Source organism: Mustela nivalis (genome assembly GCF_964662115.1).
Source record: "Mustela nivalis genome assembly, chromosome: 9".
NCBI lineage: Eukaryota > Metazoa > Chordata > Mammalia > Carnivora > Mustelidae > Mustela > Mustela nivalis.
This window is the reverse complement of record NC_139028.1, coordinates 28,428,157-28,448,372: the sequence shown is the minus strand read 5'-3', so window position 1 is coordinate 28,448,372 and position 20,216 is coordinate 28,428,157. Positions and strand designations below refer to the sequence as shown.

The 20,216-nt window shown below is 38.2% G+C and overlaps 1 protein-coding gene across 1 annotated transcript; it reads left to right on the top strand.

Moving 5' to 3' along the window:
- Positions 1–441: 441 nt before the first annotated feature.
- On the top strand, positions 442–2,352 carry LOC309840257 (prostate and testis expressed protein 13-like). Its single transcript, XM_082682350.1, has 3 exons — positions 442–960; positions 1,404–1,611; positions 1,925–2,352. Exons 1-3 carry the CDS (start codon positions 886–888, stop codon positions 2,125–2,127), a joined length of 486 nt encoding a protein of 161 aa, XP_082538476.1. The 5' UTR covers positions 442–885; the 3' UTR covers positions 2,128–2,352.
- Positions 2,353–20,216: the final 17,864 nt, after the last annotated feature.

Here is a 20,216-nt window from a genome sequence, read left to right as displayed (position 1 = left end):
TCGTGTTTGCCGGGAGTGCACTGACGAGCCTCATTCATCAACTGACACTTCGTGGATCAAAGAGGGAGGGACACTGTGGGTGCGATCTGCAGGAAGGGAGGCAAAGACAGAGAACTGACGGGAAAACTCCTTTCCAGGCCTCCCTGCTCCTTTCCTTCCCTCACACTCCATTTCTAGTGACCCATCCAAACATGTCTTCCTCTCTCCCCATCACCCTCCGTGTAAGTCTCTCCCACTGTAATCATTTCTGGTCTTTGTCTCCTTTGGACAAATTAATGAATAAAGCTCAAGGGACACAGATCTAAACCTCTTCACCGCTTCTTGAACTGCCCCATCCGTCTCTCAGAGGCGTGCTACGCTGGGCAGGTGGACCACATCTGGAGTCCCAGGCTCTGGTCCTCATGACCCCCTTTGGCAGGGGGTCGGGGGGGGGGCGGGTAGTACCGCTGGAGGTCGCCCTGAGGCCACTGTCCAGGATGCTTCTACCTGAAAGGGCCTGAGCAGCTCCGTCACAGATGCTCAGTGATCCCAGCTCTGTCCTATGGGAAAGGCTGTCTTGCGGACATGGGGTTAGTCATGCTCTTTGCAGGCCAACATCCCGAACTACAGGGGAAGTGAAGAGGTACTAGTGAGAGAGATTCTCCGCCAGCATTAATGAGTACCTCATGCTGGATCTAATAAAATGAAAGGGGGTGTCTGGATGGCTGAGTTCTGAGTATCTAGAGGTCTGCAAACGCAGACAGGATGTACCCTCTCCTGGGAACATTGTAGAGAGGATTCAGGCGGCTTGATCTGAAATTTATGATTCTGTGATCTAGTGGGATGCCTGAGGGCAAGTGATGGGAATAAATAGAGCTGGAGCCTCCCTCTAGGATCATCCCTGGAATGGGTCCCAGGATGTTCCAGTTGCTTCTGCTGGGCACATTCACAGTGCTCTTCATGGATGAAGGTAAAGCCTGGTGAGGGAGGCAGGGATGGGTGGCAAGAGCCTATGTGGGGAGAAAAGGGAGGTGGTTTCTAACCTTGACTTTTTGGGCTGTTGTACAATGGCTTAAGGAGATTTCTTCTTCTCTTCATAGGAAACCGAGTCCTGACATCGAGATGTATGGTGTAGTTGGTTTGCAGTTTTTGGATAAATAATGCCGCAATGAGAGGGGATACTCCTGATTCTTTCAAACATTGTCTCTCTACCCTCCCTGAAATATTCCACTCTCCTCACTCACTGCTCTAGTGTCTTTTTTCTGTCCCCAGCCTTGGGCAAAGGAGGGAGGAGGCTTGAATCCCTGGGTGCATAGCTGTCACCCACTCAAGGGAGTGAGGACAGGAGCTCCTTCCAGGCAGGAGCTGGGAAGGGTATCAGCTTCCTTCTTGTGAGGTTTACACTTTGCCAGTGTAACTGATAGTGGGAAGCTTCTGAAGCTGAATTACTTAACCTAGAGCTCTGCTTTAAAATTTCCTCTCTTTATTTAGTGGTTCGAGTTTGCTATCAATGTGCCCGCTTTGATGGATACAGATGCCTCACTGGCTTGAAAAAGTGCTGGAAAGTCAATCTAACATTTTACAAAAGGAGTTGTACCATAGATCACTACTACTACAATGATCGAATTACTGGTAAGTGCAGGTTATAGAGAGAGACAAAACTGTACCAGTGGTCCCCACCTTCCCTGATGTCAAGGTGTGGAGGCTTAACTGAGACCATGGGAGAGGCTGGGGAAAGTGGAATTCTCATAAACTACTTGGTGTGGAGCCTGAGTGGGAGGCAGATGTCTTTTGTCTGGTCCTGTCTAGAGAGATGATGAAATGCGGGCACAGCTTTGGGGGCTCATTCCTATCCACAGAAAACCAGTGTGGTTCTGAGATGTCATTGCTAGGAAGATGGTGTGATTAAGCAAGGTGATCACATTTGCTTTTTTTCTCTCCTTAGGGAGAGCTCTGTATCGTTATTCGGAACTGTCATGTAAACCTTGTGAAGAGGGAATGGTTCAAGTATACCATGACTTACTGAAAGAAACAATTTGCTGCAATCAAAAGGACATGTGTAATAACGGCAACATAAATTTAGATACTACAGTGGTATTTGGAAGAGGGATAGATAACATGACTGATGTGATAAAAGATAGAAGATAAACACGTGCTTAAGATTTTAAACCATATAGGAATGCACATCTTAAATAATACTTTCCCCTTCCCCTAAAATAGACCAGGAGTATAGAGGCACCGGAGTGGCTCAGTCTGAAGAGCATGGGATTCTTGATCTCAGGTTGTGAGTTCAAACCCCATGTTGGGTGTAGAGATTACTTAAATAAATAAACTTAAGGGAAAAAAAAAGAAAGAAAAAGAGATAGTATAAAAGGAAATAGAACATAAAGTGGAAACACACAAATTTACAAACACCATAAAACAATATAACAGCATTGACTTAACATATCAGCCAAATTAAAAAGATTTTAGTTTAGTAAACAGAGCAAAATCTAACTCTATGATGATTTACAAATATGACGAAGTCAAAACAATTCGGAATGTGTAAATATAAATGAATAGGAAAATACATATTAAAAAGCCATATTGAGTATGAGCCTTTTTATGGGCTCAAAATCATCAAAAGAGATAATATACTTTATATTATTAAATTCACTAATGTACCATAAAGATATAAATTATTAAAACAGGAAGCCAATACCAGAGCAATGACTTTTCTTAACAACTCTCCTATAGAAATTGTAGGAGGTATGATGAAAAAAAGAAATGCATGCTAATCATCAGTCATGTGGGTAAATAATTAGCAAGGGGATTGAAGACATATACAACATGATTATTAAGGTAGATTTTATAAAACTATATCTAATCCTGAACCCAGATAATAGAGATCTTGGCTTTTCAAATACACACGGAACATTCACAAAGATTGGTCACATATATTTGCCCTGTGGAAGATAGAGTTGATTTACATCTGAACTGTAGAAGGTTCATATTTTTCTCAGTACATGTTTGGAATTTTGGCCAGGATAAAAACCATTATGATGTGCTCTTTAAAGTCTGAAACTCCCCTGGTGACTCCCAGCATCATTTTATTTACTGATCTAAATAAACTGTTTTCCAGCCTGGCTTGATCACAGGGTTATAGATATAACGCCATCCTCCCCACCAACCACATGCACCCTCATTAAGAACTTCTGTTTAAAATAGCCCTGACGCTGAGATTCCTGACACAGATTATGATTGTGCAATGAGGACTCCTGGGAGCTTGTGCATGGAATGTCTCTTGGATTTCCCAATTTTTGTCTGTACTCTTCTTCTTTCGTTGCACTGTATCCTTAGTCTTTAAATAAAAGCTATATTCAGTATGCGCTATAAGTATTTTCCTAGAGAATAAGTGTGTTCTGTGAAGTCTGATGAGGTTTTCCAGATACCTAAATTTGGGAAATCTTTGCAAGCCCTCAAAGAAATACTCGGTAAATTCTAGGAAATAGAAATAATATAAGCAATATTCACTTACCACATGCAATAAAGTAGAAGTTAAAAATAAGACCAAAAAGTTGCCATCATCTGGAAATATAGGAAGATGTTATCAAGGAGCTCTTAATAGGAAAATCCAGGACAAAAAAAAATGCAGAATTTCTTAACAGAAAACATTACATATCAACACCTATGAAATATAGCTATAGCATTTATCAGTGGAAAATTCATAGAATTAAATACACAAAAATTTTAAAAATAATAAATTAATTAAACAATTCAAAATAGCAGACCACGAACAAAGTAAGCAGAAAAAAGTTAGGAACTAGCAATAAGTAAAAGCAGAAACTCAGAGGTAGTGTAATCATTCCATATGGCCATGTTGCTTTCTATGGCTGCCACATATTATCTCGCAGTTTCTATAGGTTGAAGTCTTGACAGAGCTTAGCTGGGTCTTCAGCTCAGAATCTCACAAAGGCTGCCATAAAGGGGTACTAAGAGCCATGTTCTCATTTGAAAACTTAATTTAGGAAGAATTCACTAATAAACTCTCTTGGCCTGTTGGTAAATTTCATCTCCGTAATAGCATAACTGAGTTTCCTATTTTCTTTCAGGCTATTGGCTAATGCCTCTTTCAGCTCCAAAAGGCCATTCATTCATAGTCCCCCACCACGTGGCTACCCTCATATTCAATTTACATCACTGCTTCTTCAAGGCCAGTGGGAGAGTCTCTCTCCTGTTTGCTAACATCCAGTCTTATATAATGTAACATAATAATATGCTTGATATTCTATCACCTTTGCTACATTCTATTGGTTAGAAGCAAGTCCTAAGTTCTGCCCACATTCAAGGGGTAATTCATTGGGCATAACCCATACCTTAGGATATTTCTGTCACATGTAGAAAGCAGGAAATAAATACAGCAAATGAATTAAAAAGTTTATCTAAATAAGCAAATCACAAAGTTAACCTCTTATTTAAAAAGGAGACTGTACAAATATAGAATATTAGATATTGCAAAGGAGAAATAAACATCCAAATGGGAAATTTTAAAAAAACATTTGCTTTAAATTTCAAAATTAATTTGTGTAATCCTATGCAAATGAATATAAACATCTAGTTTACAGATGTATAAACATCTAGTTGAAATAACTAATTTTCTAGGAAAATAGAACTTTTGCCCAAACTGTCCCAAGCAGAATTAGAAAGGCTACAGAAACTCATTTATGTTTTAAAAAAATAGAGAAAATTGGGGTCCCTGGGTGGTGGTGGTGGTTAAGTGAACAACTCTCGATTTCTACTGGGGTCATGATCTCAGGAGCTTTGAGATCAGGCCCTGCTGCAGGCTCTGCGCTCAGGACAAAATCAGCTTGAGATTCTCTCTCCCTTACCCTCTGCCCCTTCCACTCATGTGCTTGATCTCTCTCTCTCTCAAATTAAAAAAAAATGAATCTTTAAAAAATAAAAAGGGGGCGCCTGGGTGGCTCAGTTTTTGGGCGTCTGCCTTCCACTCAGGTCATGATCCCAGGTCCTGGGGTCGAGCCCTACATTGGGCTCCCTGCTCTGTGGAGGGCCTGCTTTTCCCTTTCCCACTCCCCCTGCTTGTGTTCCCTCTCTCACTGTGTCTCTCTCTGTCAAATAAATAAATAAAATCTTTTTTAAAAAATAGAAAAAATTATAAAAGAGCTCCTGTCACCTCCCAAGAAAAGTACTATATCTGTATGTTTTCACAGAAGAATTAAAAAAAAAAACAACTTTTTTTTTTTTAAGGGGGATTAGGGGAGAGGGAGAGAGAGAATCTTAAGCAGGCTCCCCACCCAGCATGGAGGCCACCGTGCGACTTCATCCCACACCTGAGATCATGACCTGAGTCAAAGTCAAGAGTTGGATGCTTAACCAACTGAACCACCCAGGTGCCCCTCCCAATAAAAACCTTTAATAAGTTGATGAGTCCAATGCTACTTAAACATTTTCAAAGTATAGATAAGAAATATTCTTTTTATTAAATAATATCCAAATCCAAATGAGTTTGTGTAACATAGACCTTTATAAAAAATCTCACTTTTTTCTGGTTAACAACATAAAAAAAAAAAAGAATTGGAAGAGATTGTCATTAAAAAGACTTGATGAGGGCACCTAGGTGGCTCAGTGGGTTAAGCCGCTGCCTTCGGCTCAGGTCATGATCTCAGGGTCCTGGGATGAAGTCCCACATCGGGCTCTCTGCTCAGCAGGGAGCTTGCTGCCCTATCTCTCTGTCTGCCTCTCTGCTTACTTGTGATCTCTCTCTGTCAAATAAATAAATAAAATATTTAAGAAAAATAAAAAGACTTGATGATGGAAAAAATAGTCTAGTCTGACATAAAAAAAACCCTCACAAACATCAGTTTAAAAATCTTTGACAAGGTAGTAGCTGACAGATTTCAAAAACAGATAAAAGAATAACAAAATGAATTATTTCAATTCTGTTGAGTAACAAGCCATTCTAAAACTCAGTGGCTTAAAATTATAAATTATTTTCCTGTGTGTGAGGAATTTAGGTGATCCCGATTTGCTTAGCTGGACAGTTCTGCTAATCTCAGTGAGCCCAGACTCATTCATATGTCTAGTGGGTAGCTGGAGACTGGTTGATTTAGCCTGGCCTTTGTTAGGGTGACTGAGCTCTGCTCTGTATGCTCATCTTCTCCTGGGACCAATAGACCAGCTTAGACGTGTCTTACTCATGGCAATGGAAGAAGCATAAGAGAGCATTGTGTAAATTTAAGGTGTACGATGTGTCAATTTGATACGTTTATATATTACAATATAATTGCCACTGAAACATTAGCTAACACATTTATTATGTCACATTTTATCATTCTTTTTTTTTGTGGTAGGAACAATTAAGATCTAGTCTCTCAGCAATATAAAAGTTTATAATACAGTATTGTCTAATCAGTGAAATCACTAATTTCACATTAGATGTCCTGGATTTATTTATTTACTGATTTTATGTTTGTATCTTTAAACAACATCTCAATTCATCCACCACCCAGACCCTCATAACCGCTTTTCTTACTCTCTCTATTCTCACTAGTTTGGCATTTTTAGATTCCACATGTAAGTGAGATCATACAGCACATGTCTTTCTCTGCCTAATTTATTTCACAAAATGCCACCAAGTTTCCTGTTGGGGTGCCTGTGTGGCTCAGTCAGTTAAACATCTGCCTTTGGCTCAGGTTATGATCACCGGGTTCCTGAATCAAGCCCCAGTTGGGCTCCCTGCTCAGTGGGGAATCTGCTTCTCCCTTTGCCTCTCTCCCCCTGGCACATGCTCTCTCCCTCTGTGTCAGATAAATAAATAAATAAATAAAATCTTTTTAAAAATGAAAATGAAAAATAGTTTCATCCTCTTGTTACCAGTGGCAAAACTTCCTTCTATATCATGGCTAACAATATTGCTGTATGTGTTGAGGGGGGTGAATGTCACATCACTTATTTTTCCATTAACCTGTTGAGGAACACAAATTGTTTACATAGCTTGGCTGTTATAAATGATACTGCAATAAACATGGAAGTGCATATATTTCTTTGATATCCTGTTTTCATTTCTTTTGGATATATACCCAAGAGTGGAGTTGCTGGACCATATGGTAGTTCTTTTTTAAATTTTTAAAGACCTCCATGCTGTTTTCCATAGTAGCTGTACCAATTTACATTCCCACTAATGCTGCCTAAGAGTGCCCTTTTTTCTCCCCATCCTCAGCACTTGTTATCTATATTTTTCTTAATGCTAGCCATTTTAACAGGTGTGAGGTGATAACTCATTGTGGTTTAGATTTCTTTCTTTTTTTTTTTTTTTTTAGATTTTATTTATTTATTTGACAGAGAGAGAGATCACAAGTAGGCAGAGAGGCAGGCAGAGGGAAGCAGGCTCCCCGCTGAGCAGAGAGGCTAATATGGGGCTCGATCCCAGGACCCTGAGATCATGACCTGAGCTGAAGGCAGCGGCCTAACCCGCTGAGCCACCCAGGTGCCCGGTAGTTTAGATTTCTTTGATGATTAGTAAAGTTCAACATCTTTTCCATGTACCTGTTGACCATTGGAAGTCTTCTTTGGAAAAATATCTGTTTAGTTTTGCCTATGTTTTAGTGGGATTTTCTCTTTTCTTAGGAATGCATGGAGACATTGATGTGTTTTGAGCCAAAGATCCCAATATGAATCACCTCAGTTCTCTTCCTATCTCATCAAATGGCCCTGGACTATTCTCTTAACATCTCAGAACTCCAGTTTTCTTACCTATGAAACAAAAATGCTAACCTCTTCTTTAGAGTTGTTCCAAGAAAGAAATAAGATTATAATATCAGCTGCCTGGCATGTATTAGGCTCTCAGTAGATGCCAGAGTTGTTTTATTGTTACTGAGTTGTAGGAGTCCTTTATAGATTTTGGATATTGACCCCTTATCTGATACATGGCTTAAAATGTTGTCTCCTATTTTGTAAGTTACTTATTCATTTTCGTTTCCTTTTCTTTTCTTTTTCTTTTTTAGAAAAATGTCATTTTTATTTTTCTAACACTTGGAAGTTATTTTATCCATTTATAGAAATTCTCCTGTTTCCCTTTGTTAAAATTAAATTATTTTAAAACTAATTACAATAGGTAAATGAAGCATTATATGGGTAAGTAAACCTGTAGAATCTTATTTAATATTCTTAATTCCAGTTACATCATTTGAAGTTTTTTTCATATTATTATTATTTTTTCCAGTGGGTCAGTTTTATTTTTTGTCTTGTTTTTTAAAAACTTAAATTCAGTTAATATATACTATATTATTAGTTTCAGAGGTAGAGGTCAGTGATTCATCAGTTTTATATAATACCCAGTACTAATTACATCATATGCCCTCCTTAATGTCTATCACCCAGTTTCTCCATGTCCCTACCCCTCTCCCCTCCAGCAACACTCAGTTTTTTTCTATGGCTTGTCTCTCCCTCTGATTTCATCTTGTTTTATTTTTTTCCTTTCTACCCTGGATGATCCTGTTTCGCTTCTTAAATTCCACATGAGAGTGAGATCATATGATAATTGTCTTTCTCTGATTGACTTATTTCACTTAGCATAATACCATCTAGTTCCATCTACTTTGTTGAAAATGGCAAGATTTCAATTTCTTTGATAGCTGAGTAGTATTCCATTGTATATATACCACATCTAATTTGTCCATTCATCTGTTGACGGACATCTGGGCTCTTTCCATAGTTTGGCTATTGTAGACATTGCTGCTATAAACATTGGGGTGCAGGTGCCCCTTCGGATCACTGCGTTTGTATCTTTGAGGTAAATACCCAGTAGTGTAACTGCTGGGTCATAGGGTAGCTCTATTTTCTACTTTTTGAGGAACCTCCATACTGTTTTCCAGAGTGGCTGTAGCAGTTTGCATTCCCACCAGCAATGTAAAAGGGTTCCCTTTCTCTGCATCATCCCCAACATTTGTCATTTCCTGACTTGTTAATTTTAGCCATTCTGACTGGTGTGAGGTGGTATTCCATTATGGTTTTGATTTGTATTTCCATGATGCTGAGTGATATGGAGTATTTTTTCATGTGTCTGTTGGCTTTGGAGAAATTCTGTTCATGTCATCTGCCCATTTCTTGATTGCAATTTTTGCTCTTTGGGTATTGAGTTTGATAAATTCTTTATATAGATTGTGGATACTAGCCCTTTATCTGATGAGACATTTGCAAATATCTTCTCCCATTCTGTTGGTTGTCTTTTGGTTTTGATGACTGTTTCCTTTGTTGTGCAGTGCTTTTTATCTTAATGAAGTCCCAATATTTCATTTTGCCTTTGTTTCTCTTGCCTTTGGAGATGTGTCTAGCAAGTTGCTGTGGCCACGGTAACAGAGGTTGCTGCCTGTGTTGTCCTCTAGGATTTTGATGGATTCCTGTCTCACATTGAGGTCTTTCATCCATTTTGAGTCTATTTTTGTGCATGGTATAGGGACATGGTCCAGTTTTATGCTTCTGCATGTGGCTGTCCAATTTTCCCAAAACCATTTGTTGAAGAGACTGTTTTTTTTCCATTGGATATTCTTAACTACTTTGTCGAAAACTAGTTGACCATAGAGTTGAGGGTCCATTTCTGGGTTCCCTATTCTGTTCCGTTGGTCTATGTGTCTGTCTTTGTGCCAGTACTTTGTGCCATACTGTCTTGATGATTACAGCTTTCTAATAGAGCTTAAAGTCTGGGATTGTGATGCCACTAATTTTGCTTTTCTTTTTCAGCATTCCTGTGGCTATTCAGGGTCTTTTCTGATTCCGTACAAATTTTAGGATTTTTTAAACTTTTAATTAATTAACTAATTAATTAATTTTTAAAGATCTTATTTATTCATTTGACAGAGATCACAAGTAGGCAGAGAAGCGGACAGAGAGAGAGGAGGAAGCAGGCTCCCTGCTGAGCAGAGAGCCCAATGCGGGGCTCGATCCCAGGACCCTGGGATCATGACCCAAGCAGAGGCTTTAACCCACTGAGCCACCCAGGCTCCCCGAATTTTAGGATTATTTATTCCAGCACTGTGAAAAAAGTTGATTGTATTTTGATAGGTATTGCTTTGAATGCTGTAGGTAGCACAAACATTTTAACAATATTTATTCTTCTAATCCATGAGCATGGAACATTTTTCCATTTGTGTTTTCCTCAATTTTTTTCATGGGTGTTCTATAGTTTTCTTAGTACAGATCGATTGCCTCTTTGGTTAGGTTTATTCCTAGTTATCTTATGGTTTTGGGTGCAGTTGTAAATGGGGTCGACTCCTTAATTTCTCTTATTTCTGTCTCATTGTTAGTGTATATAAAAGCAACGGATTTCTGTACATTGATTTTTTACCCTGCCACTTAGCTGAATTCCTGTTCTATCAATTTTGGAGTGGAGTCTTTTGGGTTTTCCCAAAAGACTGTCATGTCAGCTCTCCAGATTGAGAGTTTGACTTTTTCTTTGCCAATTCAGATGCCTTTTATTTCTTTTTGCTGTCTGATTGCTGAGGCTAGGACTTCTAGTACTATGTTGAACAGCAGTGATGAAAGTAGTCATCCCTGTCATGTTCCTGCCCTTAGGAGAAAAGCTCTCAGTTTTTCCCCATTGGGAATGATATTTGCTTTTATGATAGATGGCTTTTATGATAATGAGGTATGTTCCCTCTATCCCTATACTGTGAAGAGTTTTAATCAAGAAAGTATGCTGTACTTTGTCAGATGCTTTTTCTGCATCTATTGAGAGGATCATATAGTTCTTGCCCTTTCTTTTATTAATGTAGTGTATCACATTGATTGATTTGTGGATGTTGAACCACCCTTGCAGCCCACAAATAATCCCACTTGGTCATGGTGAATTATTCTTTTAATATACCTTCGGGTCCTTTTGGCTAGTATGTTGGTGAGAATTTTTGCATCCATGTTCATCAGGGATATTGGTCTGTAATTCTCCTTTTTGGTGGGTTTTTTGTTTTCTGGTTTGGGGGTCAAAGTAATGCTGGCTTCATAGAAAGAGTTTGGAAGTTTTCCTTCCATTCCTATTTTTTGAAAAAGCTTCAGAAGAATAGGGATTAATTATTCTTTAAGTGTTTGGTGGCATTCCCCTGGGAAGCCGTCTGGGCCTGGGCTCTTGTTTATTGGGAGATTTTTTAGTACTGCTTCAATTTCCTTACTGGTTATGGGTCTGTTCAGGTTTCCTATTTCTTCCTGTTTCAGTTTTGGTAGTTCATACATCTCTAGGAATGCATCCATTTCTTCCAGACTGCCTGATTTGTTGGCATATAGTTGCTCATAATATGTTCTTATAATTGTATTTCTTCAGTGATGTTTTTGATGTCTCCTCTTTCACTCATGATTTTATTAATTTGGGTCCTTTCTCTTTTCTTTTTGATAAGTCTGGCCAGAGGTTTATCAATCTTACTAATTCTTTCAAAGAACGAGCTCCTAGTTTCATTGATCTGTTCTACTGTTCTTTTGGTTTCTATTTCATTGATTTCTGCTCTGAACTTTACTATTTCTCTTCTCCTGCTGGGTTTAGGCTTTCTTTGCTGTTCTTTCTTCAGCTCCTTTAGGTGTAGGTTTAGGTTCTATATTTGAGAACTTTCTTGCTTCTTGAGAAAGGCTTGTATTGCTGTATACAAGAGCAATACTTATATTGCTATATACAATAGCAATACAAGGACCACCTTTGCTATATCTCAAAGGTTATGAAGTGTTGTATTTTCATTTTCATTTGTTTCCATGAATTTTAAAAATTCTTTAATTTCCTGGTTGACCCACTCATTATTTAGCAGGACTCTCTTTAGCCTCCATGTATTTGAGTTCTTTCCAACTTACCTCTTGTGACTGAGTTCCAATTTCAAAGCACTGTAGTCTGAAAATATTCAGGGAATGATCCCAAGTTTTTGGTACCAGTTGAGACCTGATTTGTGACCCAGGATGTGACCTATTCTGGTAAATGCTCCATGTGCAGTCAAGAAGAATGTGTATTCTGTTGCTTTAGGATGGAATGCTCTGAATATGTCTGTGAAGTCCATCTGGTCCAGTGTGTCATTCTAAGCCTTTATTTCCTTATTGATCTTTTTAGATGATCTATCCATTGCAGTGAGTGAGGTGTTAAAGTCCCCTGTTACTATTGTATTATTATTGGTGTATTTCTTTAATTTTGTTATTAATTGTCTTAGTTAATTGCCTACTCCCATGTTAGAGGCATAAATATTTACAATATTTAGATCTTCTTGTTGGATAGACCCTTTAAGTATAACATAGTGTCCTTCCTCATCTCTTATTAGTCTTTGGTTTAAAATCTAATTTGTCTGATATAAGGATTGACACACCCCAGCTTTCTTTTGATGCCCGTTAGCATGATAAATGGTTTTCCATCTCCTCACTTTAAATCTGGAGGTGTCTTTTTGTCTAAAATGAGTCTCTTGCAGACATCATATTGATGGGTCTTGCTTTTTTTTAATCCATCTGATAACCTGTGTCTTTTTTTTTTTTAAGATTTTATTTATTTATTTGTAAGAGAGAGAGAGAGTTACAGTGAGCACAGGCAGACAGAGTGGAAGGCAGAGTCAGAGGGAGAAGCAGGCTCCCTGCGGAGCAAGGGGCCCGATGTGGGACTCGATCCCAGGACGCTGGGATCATGACCTGAGCCGAAGGCAGCTGCTTAACCAACTGAGCCACCCAGGCGTCCCTAACCTGTGTCTTTTGACTGGGGCATTTAATTCATTTAATTCAGAATAACTATTGAAAGATATGAATTTAATGCCTTTGTATTATCTGTAAAGTTAATATTTCTCTGTGTTGTCTGTGTTCCTTTCTGGCCTGTATTACTTTTGGGCTCTCTCTTTGCTTAAATGACCCCTTTTCATATTTCTTGGGGGGCTGGTTTAGTGGTCAAAAATTCTTTTAGTTTCTGTTTGTTGTGGAAGACTTTTATCTTTTTATTTTGAATGATATCCTAGGTGGATAAAGTATTCTTGGCTGCATATTTTTCTCGATCAACACCCTGAATATATTATGCCAATCCTTTCTGGCCTGCCAAGTGTCTGTGGATCAGTGTGCTGCAAGTCTAAAGTTTCTATTCCTTTGGGTTATGGACCTCTTGTCCTGAGCTGCTTTCAGGATTTTTCTTTGTCTCTGAGATTTGCCAAGTTTCACTATTACATGTTGGGGTGTTGACCTATTTTTATTTTATATGTCAAAACAACAAAAAAATAAAAATAAAAAGTATTGACCTATATTTTAGTGGCCTATTTTTATTTATTTACTTTATTGTTGATTTTTAGGCGGTTTCTCTGTGCCTCCGGTACTTGTACCCAGGTTAGGGAAGTTCTCTGCTATAATTTGCTTGCTTCTGTCTCTCTCTCCTTCTCTCTTTCCTCTTCTTCTTGGATCCCAATTATTCTATTTTTTCACTTTATGGTTTCACTTATCTCTCAAATTCTCCCCTCATGATCCAGTACTTGTTTATCTCTCTTTTTCTCAACTTCTTTATTCTCAATCATTTTTTCTTCCATATCACTAGTTCTCTCTTCTGCCTTATTTATCCTAGCAGTTAGAGCTTCCATTTTTTATTGCATCTCATTAAAAGCTTTTTACATTTTAATTTGATTAGATTGTAGTTCTTTTATTTCTCCAGAAAGGAATTCTTTAGTGTCTTTTATACTTTTTTCAAGCCAAACCAATATCTTTATAATCATTATTCTGAACTCTAGTCCAACATCTTATTTATATCCATATTGATTAGGTCCCTGGTAGTCAGTACTGCCTCTTGTTCCCTTTTTTGAGGTGAGTTTTCCCATCTTGTCCAGAAGAGAATAGATAAGCAAGAGAACAAAATACAAAAATGGCACCAACAACTCCAGAGACATATACATGAAACAAAGCAGAAGAGACCTGAAACAAACAAACGAAAAGAAAAAAAAAATTCCAAAAAGAGAGACTATAATCAGGTGAACAGAACAGAGCAATACACTATATCCTGTGTGTATTTTGGTTAGTTTGTTAGAATAACCTACATCTCAAAATTGTAAAGAAAGAAAAACATATATATATAGAAATAAAATTAAATACATTGAAAGGATAGAATATAACTGTGAAGATGAAAATTAAAAAGAGTTTAACAAAACAAAACAAAACAAAAAGAACAGAATATGATTGTACAGGTGAAGAGAACAGAGCTATACTCTAAACTCTGGGTGTATATTTGTCTGTTTGTTAGAAGAAACTGCATCCCAAAATTGTAAAGAAGGAAAAACCTATACCTATACAAAAATAAATACGATGAAAGGATAGAATGTAACTGTAAAAATGAAAATTTAAAAAGATTTTTAAAAAAGAGTTGATAAAATAAGAAATTGGTTGGAAAAGGAAAGAGAAAAAAATTAAATTGAAAGAGTAAAGAATTGTGGGGGGAAACAATGAATTCTATATGCTATATTCCCCAGCACTGGAGATTTGATGTTCTCATTGAGTGGCAAACTTGGTCTTGGCCACATGTTCTTGCTGATCTTCTGGGAGATGGGCATTTTGCTTTGATTCTCAGGTGTCTTTACCCCGAGTGAAATTGCAGTGCTTTTGCCAGTGGCCAGGCTAACTAATCTGCTCTGGATTGCTCTGTGTAGCTTTTGTTCCCTGAAGGCTTTTTGCACATCTTTAGAGGATGAGAATGAAAATGGTGACTTCCCAATCTCCAGGCCCATAGCCAAGAACTTGGGGCCCCACTCCCCAGCCTGAATTCAGGGAAATGCAATAATTTCTGCCTCCCTGGTCTCCATCTGCACTCTGTTTCTCACCCAGCCTGTGGATAGCATTTGTATCTCAGGTGTGGGACCCCATTTCAAGTCTCCAAACCCTGCAGACTTTTGCAGTGCATACTTACCTGCTCCTCCTGGGGGAGTAATAGGGGTCTCACTGGTTTTGCCACTTCCTGGGCCCCTTCTTGGAGAGCAGTCAATCGACCATGTCCTGCTTCATAGTATATGGCAAATTGGAGCTGAGGGCCCACTCCTGGGCTCACTGTTTGCAGCCAGATTCCCCACTCCAGTGCCTGGGAACTCTGCCAGCTCAAACACCCCTAGTCTTCATGTGGCCCTGAGTATCCTGAGACCACACTATCCCACCTAGAATTCCACCCCACTTGGCCACCGGAGCACCTTTCAGGTATTCTGAAGTCTTGGTCTTATGTTTAAGTCTTTAATACATGTTGAACTAATTTTTGCGAATGGTGTTGATAGGAGTCCAATTTCATTTCTCTGCATGTGGTTATCTACTTTTCTCAACATCATTTGTGGAAGAGACTACACTTTTTCCTTTGAGTGTTCTTGATTACCTTGTCAAATATCAATTGGTCATAAACATAGGAGTTAAGTTTTGGGCTCTCTAGTCTGTTCTATTAGTCTATTCTTCTGTTTTTATGCCAGTACCATACTGTTCTTATTTTTTAGCTTCATGGTATAATATGATACCAAGAATTGTGATGCCTCTAGCTTTGTTCTTCTTTCTCATGATTGGTTTGGCTGCTCAGGATCTTTTGTGGTTCTATACAAATCTTAGTACTGATTTTTTATTTCTTTAAAGAAATGACGGGACACCTGGGTGGCTCAGTGGGTTAAGCCGCTGCCTTCGGCTCAGGTCATGATTCCAGGGTCCTGGGATTGAGTCCCGCATCGGGCTCTCTGCTCAGCAGGGGGCCTGCTTCCCTTCCTCTCTCTCTGCCTGCCTCTCTGCCTACTTGTAATTTCCCTCTGTCAAATAAATAAATAAAATCTTAAAAAAAAAAAGAAAGAAAGAAATTCCACTGGCATTTGATAGGAATTGTGTTGAATCTATAGATGGCTTTGGATATAACAATATTATAATTCATGAACATGGGATATCTTTCCATTTGTTTATGTCTTCAATTTCTTTCATCAGTCTTGTATTTTTCATTGCACAGATTTTTCACTTCCTTCCTTAAATTATCCCAAAGTATTTTTTGTTTGTTTTGATGCTATCATGAATGAAATAGTTGTCTTTATTTTTTTATTGTTAGTATGATAGTGCAACTAATATTTGTGTGTTGATTCTATATCCTCAACTCTACTGAATTTGTTGCTTACTCCCAAAAGCTTTTTGGTTATACTTTTAGAGTTTTATATATATATGTTTACATCATCTGCAAATAATGATAATTTTACTTCTTCCTTTCTGATGTATTACTTCTTTTTCTTTTTAATTTTAATTTATTTTTAAAATTTCTTTTCAGGGTGCCTGGGTGGCTCAGTTGGTTAAGTGACTGTCTTCAGCTCAGGTCGTGATCCTGGAGTCCTGGGCTCGAGTCCCACATTGGGCTCCCTGCTCAGTGGGGAGTCTGCTTCTCCTGAAGACCTCTCTCTTCTAGTGCTCTCTCTCTTTCATTGTCTCTCTCTCCCTCTCAAATAAATAAATAAAATATTTTAAATGTCTTTTCAGTGTTTCAGAATTCATTGTTTATGTACCACACCCAGTGCTCCATGCAATACATGCCTTCCATTATACCCAACACCAGGCTACCCAACATCCCACCCCCCACCCCTCCAAAACCCTCAGATTGTTTTTCAGAGTCCGCAGTCTCTCATGGTTCATCTCCCCCTCCAATTTCCCCCCAACTCCCTTCTCCTCTCCATCTCTCAATGTCCTCCATGTTATTCCTTATGCTCCACAAATAAGTGAAACCATATGATAATTGACTCTGTCTGCTTGACTTATTTCACTCAACATAATCTCTTCCAGTCCTGTCCATGTTGCTACAAAAGTTGGGTATTCATCCTTTCTGATGGAGGCACAATACTCCATAGTATATATAGACCACGTCTTCCTTATCCATTCTTTTGTTAAAGGGCATCTTGGTTCTTTCCACAGTTTGGTGACTGTGGCCATTGCTGCTATGAACATTGAGTACAGATGGTCCTTCTTTTCACTACAGCGGTATCTTTGGGGTAAATACCCAGTAGTGCAATTTCTTTTTCTTGCCTAATTTCTCTGGTTAGGACTTTTAGTATATCTTGAGTAAGAGTGATGAGAGTGGGCACAAAACTTTTAATTTTTCACTGTACGTATAATGTTAGCTGGGGGCTTGTCATGTATGGTTTTTATTATGTTGAGGTATGCTCTTTCTCTAACCACTTTGTTGATGATATTTTTCTCATGAAATTCTGTTGCCACATGCTTTTTCTGTATCTATTGAGATGATCATATGATTTTAATCTTTAATTTTAATAATGTGGTATATAAGATTTATTGATGTGCACGTGTTGAGCCATCCTTGTATCTAAGACATAAATTACATTTGGTTATATGATTAGTCCTTCCAACGTGCTGTTGAATTTAGTTTGCTAATATTTTGTTGAGAATTTTTATATTCACCAGGGATATTGGTTTTCATTTCTATTAGTGTTTTTATCTGGTTTTAGTATTAGGGTAATGTTGCTCTTGTAAAATGAATTTGGAAATGTTCCTTCCTTTTTAATTTTTTGAAAGAGTTTGAGGATTGACATTAATTCTTTTTTAAATGATTGATAGAGAGGTGCCTGGGTGGCTCAGTGGGTTAAAGCCTCTGCCTTGGGCTTAGGTCATGATCCCAGTGTCCTGGGATTGAGCCCCACATCAGGCTCTCTGCTAGGCTGGGGGCCTCCTTTCCACTCTCTCTCTCTGCCTACTTGCAATCTCTGTCTATCAAATAAATAAATAAAATCCTTTTAAAAAATGAATGTTTGATAGAATTTGCTGGTGATGCCATCTGATCCTGGGGCTTCTGTGTTTCAAGGATTTTGATTACTGACTTATTATTATTATTTACTCATTATTAATCTACTCAGATTTTATATTTCTTCCTGATTCAGACTTGGTAGATTGTATGTTTCTAGAAATTGATCCATTTCTCCTAGGTTCACCAATTAGTTGACATACGATTGTTCTTAGTAGTCTTTTTTATAATTCTTTTTATTTTTGTACCAGTGTAGTGTCTCCTCTTTCATTTCTGATTTTATTATTTGAATCTTCTCTCTCTCTCTCTCTCTCTTTTTTTTTAGTCCAGCTAATGGTTTGTCAATTCGTTTATGTTTTTGAAAAACCAGCTCTTAGTTCTGGTGAGTTTAAAATTGTTTTTCTTGTCTGTTTCATTTCTTTCTATTCTGGTTTTTGCTATTTCCTTGCTTCTGCTGATTGTCAGCTTATTAATTTTTCTTTTGATTTCTTCTTTGAGCCCTTTGTTGTTCTGGAATGTGTTAATTTCCATCTGTTTCTAGATTTTTCAATTTCATCTTGTTACTGATTTCTGGTTTCATACCATTTTATGTTATGAACATACTTGGTATGACCTTCATGAACTTAGTATGAACTTAGTATGAAGTTTATACTTAGTATGATTTCAGTCTCCTTAAATTTGCTAAGACTTGTTTTATGTCCTGTCATATGGTCTATCCTGGGGAATGTTACATGCGCACTTGAGAAGAATTGATTCTCTTTCTGTTGGATAGAATGTTCTATAAATGTCTATTAGGTTGATTTCATCTATGTATGGTTTAAGTTTTATTGTTTACTTGTTGATTTTCTGTCTGGATGATCTATTCAATGCAGAAAGTGGAGCATTAAAGTCCCATGCTACTATTGTATCATTGTCTATTTCTCCTTTGTTAGTGTTTGCTTAATACATTTAGGTGCTCCAATGTTAGGATTGTATGTATTTACAATTATTATATCTTCTTGATGAACTGACTCCTTTATCATTATGTATTGACCTTCTTTGACTTTTATTACTGTTTTTGGCTTAAAGTCTGTTTTGTATAATCTAGGTATAGCTACCCTGCTTTCTTTTGGTTTCCACTTTTTTTTTTTTAAAGATTTTATTTATTTATCAGAGAGATAGTGGGAGAGAGCGAGCACAGGCAGACAGAAGGGCAGGCAGAGGCAGAGGGAGAAGCAGGCTCCCCGCTGAGCAAGGAGTCCAATGTGGGACTCGATCCCAGGACGCTGGGATCATGACCGGAGCCGAAGGCAGCTGCTTAACCAACTGAGCCACCCAGGCGTCCCGTTGGTTTCCACTTCTATGCAATATCTTTTTCCATGCCTTTGCTTTGAACCTATGTGTGTCCTTAAAACTGAAATGAGTCTCGGGGCACCTGGCTGGCTGAGTGGGTTAAAGCCTCTGCCTTAAGCTCAGGACATGATCTCTGGGTCCTGGAATCAAGCTCCCAGCTCTGCATCCGGCTCTCTGTTTAGCAGGGAGCCTGCTTCCATACCCCACCTCACCCCTACCTCCTGCCTCTCTGCCTACTTGTGATCTCTGTCTGTCAAATAAATAAGTAAAATCTTAAAAAGAAAAAAAAAAAACTGGTGGCATTGTGTTACCTGATTTCAAGCTTTACTACAAAGCTGTGATCACCAAGACAGCATGGTACTGGCATAAAAACAGACACATAGACCAGTGTAACAGAGTAGAGAGCCCAGATATGGACCCTCAATTCTATGGTCAAATAATCTTTGACAAAACAGGAAAAAATATACAGTGGAAAAAAGACAGTCTCTTCAATAAATGGTGCTAGGAAAACTGGACAGCTATATGTAGAATAATGAAACTTGACCATTCTCTTACACCATACACAAAGATAAACTTGAAATGGATAAAAGACCACAATGTGAGACAGGAATCCATCAGAATCTTAGAGGAGAACATAGGCAGTAACCTCTTTGGTATCAGCCACAGCAACTTCTTTCAAGATATGTCTCCAAAGGCTAAGGAAACAAAAGCGAAAATGAACTTTTGGGACTTCATCAAGACCAAAAGCTTCTGCACAGCAAAGGAAACAGTCAACAAAACAAAGAGGCAACCCACGGAATGGGAGAAGATATTTGCAAATGACAGTACAGACAAAAGGTTGATATCCAGGATCTATAAAGAACTCCTCAAACTCAACACACACAAAACAGATAATCATATCAAAAAATGGGCAGAAGATATGAACAGACACTTCTCCAATGAAGACATATAAATGGCTATCAAACACATGAAAAAATGTTTATCATCACTAGCCAGCAGGGAGATTCAAATTAAAACCACATTGAGATACCTCCTTATACCAGTTAGAATGGCCAAAATTAGCAAGACAGGAAACATGTGTTGGAGAGGATGTGGAGAAAGGGGAACCCTCTTACACTGTTGGTGGGAATGCAAGTTGGTGCAGCCTCTTTGGAGAACAGTGTGGAGATTCCTCAAGAAATTAAAAATA

What these genes read in the sequence shown, in the direction of transcription:
- LOC309840257 (XM_082682350.1), top strand. Translation starts at nt 886, where the DNA reads ATGGGTCCCAGGATGTTCCAGTTGCTTCTGCTGGGCACATTCACAGTG. An exon ending in TGGATGAAGGTAAAGCCTGG is followed by an intron (nt 961 to 1,403) that starts TGAGGGAGGCAG and finishes TGTAACTGATAG; the next exon opens with TGGGAAGCTTCTGAAGCTGA. An exon ending in CTACAATGATCGAATTACTG is followed by an intron (nt 1,612 to 1,924) that starts GTAAGTGCAGGT and finishes TTCTCTCCTTAG; the next exon opens with GGAGAGCTCTGTATCGTTAT.